The sequence below is a fragment of the Electrophorus electricus genome, chromosome 3 (assembly GCF_041902795.1).
Source record: "Electrophorus electricus isolate QZ-2024a chromosome 3, ASM4190279v1, whole genome shotgun sequence".
Classification (NCBI taxonomy): Eukaryota; Metazoa; Chordata; class Actinopteri; order Gymnotiformes; family Gymnotidae; genus Electrophorus; species Electrophorus electricus.
The window spans coordinates 481,770-490,000 of record NC_137499.1 but is presented as its reverse complement, the minus strand read 5'-3'; the positions used below and the strand labels follow the sequence as shown (position 1 = coordinate 490,000).

The window sequence follows — 8,231 nt, the reverse complement described above, 5'->3', positions numbered from 1 at the left end:
TTGATTGGAAGTTAATACGGCATCATAAAACCTGTACTCTGGTGGTTAAAAAGTGATGAGTCTTATGACACACACACACACACACACACACACACACACACACACACACACACCCTCTACACACACTTCCCACATTTTCTCCCCAGCACTCACAGGTGGGGGAACAATGAATGTGTGTGTGTGTGTGTGTGTGTGTGTGTGTGTGTGTGTGCGTGCGATTCTGATGGATAGACACTCTCCAGAGTGGAGCTGGAAGGATATTGGCAGTGGAAGAAAGTTGACTGTGGTAGTAACAGGGTGGAGCCTGAGAGGTGCCAGTGGAGATTCCTCTCTAAACTAGTTCATACTGGTGTCTAATCACCCTTTAGTAACACACTTAACACAGAGAGCTGAGTCATCAGAGTGTCCTTGAGTGTGTGTGTGTGTGTGTGTGCGTGTGCGTGCGTGCGCGCATGGAGAGAAGAAATTAAATGGACAAATGATGTTTATTTAAATAGCGTGTGGGGGCTTACATGAATACTGGTGCTGGATTATGAACAAATATGTCTGTTTTAAAACATGCGTGAACCGGGGTTAAGGAGTGGATTAGAGGCCAGTGTTTGTGTGTGTATAAAGAGAGATTTACCAGCTGTGTGTGTATGTATCTAAGGAGAGATCTACCAGCTATATCTGTGACTGGCATATTAGTTGCTGCCCATGTCCTGTGTGTGAGCGGGTTGTGCAGTAGCAGGGTGCTTGTTGTGGTCCACTATGGTAACGATAATTAACATTAAATATCTGGCATTAAAGAATACTTGAGGTCAAGATGAGATAAGTAAAGAAATGAAAAGACAATGAATAATAAGAGGAGGCAGAATAAACAGTTAAATATATAAAGGTGTTTACAAACACGGCAACACCATGTTTGTTTCACATTCAGTGAGACAGTGCAGCTCCAGTGTCTTTGTTACGCTTTGTTACGTGTGTGTGTGGGGGGGGGGGGGGGGGGGGGTTGGGTGGGTTAGGGTTAGTTAATATTGTGTGTGGGGGGGGTTGGGTGGGTTAGGGTTAATTAATATTGTGTGTGGGGGGGGGGGTTGGGTGGTACTGTAATGCAGATAACCCTGCATTACTCTTTGTGCGTGCGTGTGTGTGTGTGTGTGTGCGTGCGTGCGTGTGTGTGTGTGCGTGCGTGCGTGTGCGCGTGTGTGTGCGTGCGCGCGTGTGCGTGTGTTCCAGTGGGTGATGTAGTTTTGTTTCTGAAGTATTATAATTTGGCTTGGCTCTGATTGATTGTATTTCAGACCGGTCCTGTTGTGTAACAGTGTTAGTGTATGCTAATTTCTGTATTTAATAATCATTTTTGAATTGAGTCATCGTGGGAATTGGCTTAATCCAGCTCTCTGGGTGTTATTTGGTTGTTATTTGTCATTTTCCTGTGCACTTGCAGGATATTTTTCAACACTTAAGAATTTCAGATGGTGTTTGTTCCATTGTTCACACAGCAGAATCAGTTCTGTAATAGACGACTGAAATAATTTGATCCAAATTTGAACTGGTATTTGAAAGTGAATTTGACATTTAATGTGTGCTTTCTCTCTCAGATTATTGCCTGCTGGATTGAAGTTTCTGGTTGAACTAGTCTTCAGTTCTAAGTAATTATAATGTGTACAGCTCTCTAGTGTTTGTGTCCCTAATGTGAAGCATGGTGTCAGGGTCCAGGTCTGTCAGTACTGCTCCAACCGGTCCAGGTTCTGTTGTATCTCCTGCTCTATGGGTGACAGTAGAACCAGGTCATCTGTGTAGAGCAGAAATGTGGCTTCTTAGTCGTGTAGAGTGAGACCAGGTACTGCAGAGCGTTCTAAGATGGTGGCTAATTCATTGATGTAATTGTTGAATAATGTTGGCTTTAAGTAGCCGCCTTGTCTCACTCCACACTACTGAGAAAAGAACACAGCTCCTGAGAAAAGTCTGAAGTCTGTGAAAGTCTCTCTCTCTTTTTCACAGATGTTCTCATATTCACACTCTATCTCTCTCTTCCCCTCTCCCCCCCCCTCTCTCTCTTTCTCTCTACTCTCTTCTCCTGGTCATCCTCTTTTACTGCCTCTACAGTAAACACTTATCCGTCTAGTGTTTTGGTTCAGTTGGGAAGCTTTTAGCCTTTTATTGGGTTGCTGTGTAGTTCAGGCAGTGTAGTATGATGCAGCACTGTTACGGGCGGACGTTCATGGTGATCTCACAGTGGAGGTGGTCAGATCTGTTACGAGTGGAGGTGGTCAGATCTGTTACGAGTGGAGGTGGTCAGATCTGTTATGGGTGGAGGTTCTTATTCCCTGAAACATAGCAATCCTGCCGGTATTTGGGCATCAAGACACATTAACGTGTCTCTAAGGCTGGATGAGTTGGTATTTGGTCATTGAGACGTGTGTCTCTAAGGCTGGGTGAGTTGATATTTGGTCATTGAGACGTGTGTCTCTAAGGCTGGGTGAGTTGGTATTTGGTCATTGAGACGTGTGTCTCTAAGGCTGGGTGAGTTGGTATTTGGTCATTGAGACGTGTGTCTCTAAGGCTGGGTGAGTTGGTATTTGGTCATTGAGACGCGTGTCTCTAAGGCTGGGTGAGTTGGTATTTGGTCATTGAGACGTGTGTCTCTAAGGCTGGGTGAGTTGGTATTTGGTCATTGAGACGTGTGTCTCTAAGGCTGGGTGAATTGGTATTTGGCTGAATGGAAACGTCCGCAGAGTTCTGTACGAGATAGCCGGGAGTCAGGAATACTGCTCATCTGTGTGAGTCATAATGAGTCACAAGTCTCACCCTCTCACCCTGTCCCTCTCACTCTTGAGTGAGTATTGAGTGAGTGTTCAGTAGGAGAGTGAGTGGGAGAGTAAGTGTTCAGTGTTAAGTGGGTGTTGAGTGTACTGTGTAATGCTGTCATTGCACCTTAGTTGGCCTTTGTCATTAATGTGAAGACCTGCCAGACACTGAGATGACACCAAATACCATGCTGTATTTGCACATTAACGACTGTGCAAACACCAGATTGGTCATAGTTACCATGGTAATGGGAAGTGAAGGCTTCGGTCACCCAGGTGTAAACCACCAAAGTCCTTGACCTGTTCTGAACAGATTAGATTCTCTTCCTTTTCCCTTAACCCCCCATGCAGATTTGATCCTCAGCTGTGCTGGGCGACGCTGCTGGGCAGAGCTTGATAGGCGGAGCTTGCTGGCCTTCCCTCATACTCTGACTCTGTTCTCTCTCTGATAGGCTGAGAAGACAGCAGACCCCCGGCCTATTTGGGAAGATGAGGGGCTCCACGGCATCACGCTTTGGTTCCGACGACCCTGACGCCCCACCCAGTGACCCTGACGAGGAGGAAGAGGACCTGCAGCTTCAGCTTGCCTGAGCTCCATGCCCGTGATGTTCGCACCGCCACCACCAGCCCCATCCTGTAGTTCAGACTCCTTTTGAGAACTGGACCATCAACCTCACCCCCATCCACACCAGAGCACCTGCACGCCGACCTGTGTCATGCCAGAAGGTCTCCTCTTTGTAGATTCTCAAAGAGAGTAAACAATGGGGCAGCAGGGAGATAGGACATTCTATTGCCCCATTATCTCCAAAATTATTGCTACATCTGCTCTCCTGCACTGGGCGTGTGAAGACTCCAGACGTGTGTGTTCACTCTCTCGCTGGGCGTGTGAACACTCCAGACGTGTGTGTTCACTCTCTCACTCAAGGTTGTTCCCTTTCACTCCTCATCTGATCCTCCCTGTTGGATGTCGTCTCCACGCTCCTGAGTCGTGGGGTCGTGGTGGGTCAGTAGGACTCAGACCAGCCTCCTCCAGTCTCAGTCTCAGTTATTCAAAGCTGAAGTTGTGTGTTGAGCGTTTTAATGGCTGTCGTCAGTTATGAGTAAATGCGTTTAAGCAATAAGACCGCCTGGTAGCTACAGCAGTGGGACCAATACAGACTTCCTGTCAACAGGGACATTTTTATTGCTCGTGGTGAAAAATATTTAAGTTTTTTGTTTTTGCTTTTTTTACATAATTTGGTCTGTAGTACAGTGTTTTTATTTGGTTTCTTTTTGTATTTAGCACTATAAATGTTAAGTGTGTGTATACATTACTTGTGTCTTCATTATTAATCAGCAAAAGTGTGTGGCAGCCGGCCTTGGTGGGTGGGTGTGTGTGTGTGTGTGTGTGTAGGGGTACGTGTGCCTACTGGTGTGTGTGTGTGTGTGTGTGTGTGTGTGTGTGTGTGTGTGTGTGTGTAGAGTGGTGGGGGGGGAGCGTGTGGGTGCTGGTGGGTGGGTGGTTTTGTGAGTGGGTTAGTGGGTGGGTGTGTGGGTGGGTGGGTGTGTGTGTGTGGCTGTGTGCATGTGTGAGTGCATGCATGTGGGTTGGTGGGTGGGTGGGTCAGCGTGCGTGTGGCTTTGTGCATGCGTGGGTGTGGGTGGGTGTGTGTGTGTGGTGGGCTGCTGATGGACGTCTCTCTCTCTGCTTGCTGTACCTCACATAGAGGTAGCACTGCGTCTGTGGTGCGGTACAGTGGGAGTGAACGTGTTGGAACTGGGATCTGTCCTCACTTGACCTCAAGTGCCACCCACAGCTCTGAGACCAGCCTCACCCAGCCTTATCTAGCCCACGCCACGTCTACGGCTCCTGAGAGATAATGGCAGCTAAAATAAAGGAGCGTTCACCATCAGTACCTGGGTCAGAGGCCTAGTCAGCGTTATCTGGTGCTGTCGGAGGAACCACTGGGGAGGGCAGGGAGGCGTGAGGGAGGCGTGAGCCATCAGTGTAGAGCACATCGGCTTGAGAACCAGTTCTGCTTCAGATGGGGGTGTTCAACTCTGGCCTGCACTATAGTTAGAGGGAGGAAACACGGTCCACTCATCCCACGCTGACCTCCCATCAATACAGGCCTCAACCGCTCTGCCGGTAATGACCAGTCTGCCTCATGTCCTCTTCATGTTCCTGCACTTTTCTTAATGGGATATAATGGTGTGGTTTGGCTGGTCCCAGCGTGCCATAGAGCGGCGAAAACACGCCACTCTGCTGTAGCCGTGGGGAGGTCAGGCCAAGCTGAACACTACTGCCCGTTTAAACCCAGGAGATACTGGCGAGGGAATCCGCTGTAGTGTAAAGACAGAACATACCCAAAAAGAACTGCCCGCTCTACATGCACGACGTTAAGGGTTGTGGGGGTGTGTGTGAGTATATGGGAGGGTGTGGATAAGTGTGTGTTTGTGGGTGTGTGGATATGGGGCGGGGGGGCAGTGCCATGATGAACTCCAATTCCAGTAACCATGACGATAATGATATGAAAGAGCAAAAAGCTCAGATGAGTCAGATTACAGTGTAGTAGTCAGTATATCCTCCCTCCTCTGACTAAAGCAGTCAGCCATGTCATGGTCTTTATCTTCGGTTGTGTTTTAACACCCTCAATATTCCCCCCATTCTTCACATTAGCTTGGAACACTTGTAGCTCCTCGTGTGTTATCTGGCTAGCTCTGATTGATGCTGTAATGGGTGCACTGCAGTGTGATACAGGTGTGTGATACAGGGAGGCCCACTGTTTGAACCATTCATGCATCAGTGTGTTCACACAACGCCAGCAACCTCAGATGAACCACAGAGTCCATGACAGTCACATGACAGGGGGTATTGTTTTGCATGATGTTTGTTTGTTTTTGTTTACCGCTCTGGACCCATCTCTCTGAGCCTCAGAGACACTCCTATGAAACATCAAACATTTGGATGACATGCTGATTTTATTTAGTCTAACTACTAATTATGGGGTACCAGTATTTATGCAGCCACAACAGCAAAGATAAAACTATTATTCCTTTATAATTTTGTTAATATTATTATTTTAATTAATTAATTTTTTCCTCTAGGGGGCTGCTAGGCCAAAGAAGGCATATGGGTTGTTGCTCAGCAACCTTAGCCTGGTCTTGCACTCACTTACACACACACACACACACGCACGCATGCGCGCGTTTACCAGTGTGTGACCATTGCTGACGGTGTGTTTCTTCGTAGCTGGGTGAGCAGGTCTGCGGTCCTGGCTGAGACACTCTTGTCTAATGTACTGTGTCCTCGGCTTCACCTGTCCTCCTGGCTAATTTTGCACATCTTCATCTGAAACAGGCCACAGTTAAGGCAACCGTCTCCTTCATCAGAGCCTCCTTAATGTGCTCCAGTCACCCACATAGCAGCTCCTCTCCTCTCCTCCCCTCTCCTCCTCTCCTCCCCTAAACACCCTTCCTCTCAAATGGAGGTTGTCACTGGCAAAATAGGAACCATTAAAGACTTTTAGTTTGTTTCTGAGGGAAAGAGTTTAAAGGTGCGATGACCAGGTACCACATGCCTTCCAGTCTAACGAGAGGTTTGGGAGCCTTGTTGGAGCAGATATAGTCATCACGGCAGCCGGTGCAGACTCTCCCACAGTAGACGCAGTAGAAATGCTGGTTGTGTCTGAGTGGCTTTTATCTGAGGCCCAGTGAGACCCCGGTGCAGTGGTTCAGCCTCCGGTAGCTGTCTGACCCCCTCATCCACAACATGCCTGTGTTTGTGGCATTACCGCAGGTCCTGAAGCGCGTTTGGAGGTTCTGGAGTCAGGGATAAGACCTGGTCCAAGCTACAGGTACTCTGATCCTGTCGCAGGTTCACAGCCTTACATCAAAGTGGACAGATGTGGGTATTAGGAAGTTCCAGAAGATTCTTCGAGGACAAAGCCAGAGCTTTCCTGCACGCACTGCAGGAAAGCCAAACTCTCAATGTACTGCTGTCATTAAAATGTTTTGCCTGTATGTTGATATAAAGCAACATTTTGGGGTTTTTTTTGTGGTGTTTTCTTCACACTTGAGTTTGTCTTCTTGCCCTGCAGAGGTTTAGTGTGTCTCTGCTGCTCAGTAGCTGCTGTGTTTGTGGCTGGGAGGAGTTCATTATATTATTTTAGTGGCTCTTGTAATCTTCCCTTCACATTACTGCCTTCAATCTCTCACAGGCAGAAAGAGCAGATTAGACTGATCTGAGCATACTTATGATAGATGGTCAGCCAAATATTCACCTAGAGATTAAGTTTCTCTCTGGAGTGTGTGTGTGTGTGTGTGTGTGTGTGTGTGTGAGAGATGCTGGTGTATATGCTTTCATTATTTTGATTTGTAGTTGTGTCTTTGAGACTGTTTGTGTGACATACTGTCTTATGCTGATGTCATCACAGCTGGAGGCACATGACGTGGAAATCCAGATGTTGTGCTTGAGGGTATAGACACTCCGTCTTGTTTGAAATGGGTGTGTTTACAAACTAAAGACCAGACATCAGATCAGATGACCTAGTAAACCCGTCTCTGCTTTTAAGACGGTCTACTAGTCCACAGTTGGCCGAAACAGAATAACTTGTATTTGGGTCAGATTGAGGTTTCTGATTGTGATCATGTAAACGCCCTTCAGCTATCAGCCAAACCAGGACATCCAGACCTGCTGGCAGACATGGCCAAACACCTCCTGGTGAAAAAGGAGAAAATATGTTTCTTTTTTTATAGGCCGTGTGTGAGTCCAGAATTAGAGCTTTTGACGCTTGCATCAGACTGATATCTCTCCCCAAAATAGCGATGTGGCCGAGCAGACGGTCCTGCTGTCAGCGTCAGACGCTTCCCTCTGACAGGTCTTCAGAGGAGCAGCGACACACCAAAACACTTTGTCTTCTCTTTACGAAAAGATGCCGCATGTCCTGTAATATGTGAGTTGCAGGCTGCACTGGAAGTCCCAGATGCACTTAAATCACTGTTGTCCTTTTACCAGCCTCTGAAGTATTTCAGCTGAGCAGCATCATTTGAGAAGTGAGCTACAGAGAATGTCTTTTCACAGGTGGCTGTGTGACGCCTCACTGGGGTAGTTTTACAATTCAACAAAAGATACAAATAGGAGAACAAATAAGAGTTGTACCAACACAGTCCCCCTATTCCGACACTGTGTTTAGCAGATAAAGAACTAACAGATGCTGAGCACGTCACTCAAATCATCAAAATAACGTTTGACCCTGTGTGTTAGTGACTAAAGGGAAATCTCTCAAATCATGAAATATTACCAAACATGCAGGACTCTGTGGAGTAGGAGGTGAGTGGTGTTTTCAGCCATCTTAATTCATTCCCATCTCCCTCTCCTTCTGTCTCCTACACTCTGATTGCCATAGTGAGTGATAATTACAGACTTTGTCACTTGACACCTGGTCATTAAGGTCAGGC

At 47.2% G+C, this 8,231-nt stretch overlaps 1 protein-coding gene across 5 annotated transcripts in view; it reads left to right on the top strand.

Moving 5' to 3' along the window:
• Positions 1–4,105, top strand: part of ccdc102a (coiled-coil domain containing 102A) — a 46,087-nt gene extending 41,982 nt beyond the window's left edge. For all 5 annotated transcript variants that reach the window (XM_035531534.2, XM_035531535.2, XM_081708757.1 and 2 more), the window contains one exon: positions 3,245–4,105. In XM_035531534.2, the coding sequence (XP_035387427.1) occupies positions 3,245–3,383 (139 nt within the window). In that variant the 3' untranslated portion in view covers positions 3,384–4,105. The remainder of the gene's footprint in view (positions 1–3,244) is intronic.
• Positions 4,106–8,231: the final 4,126 nt, after the last annotated feature.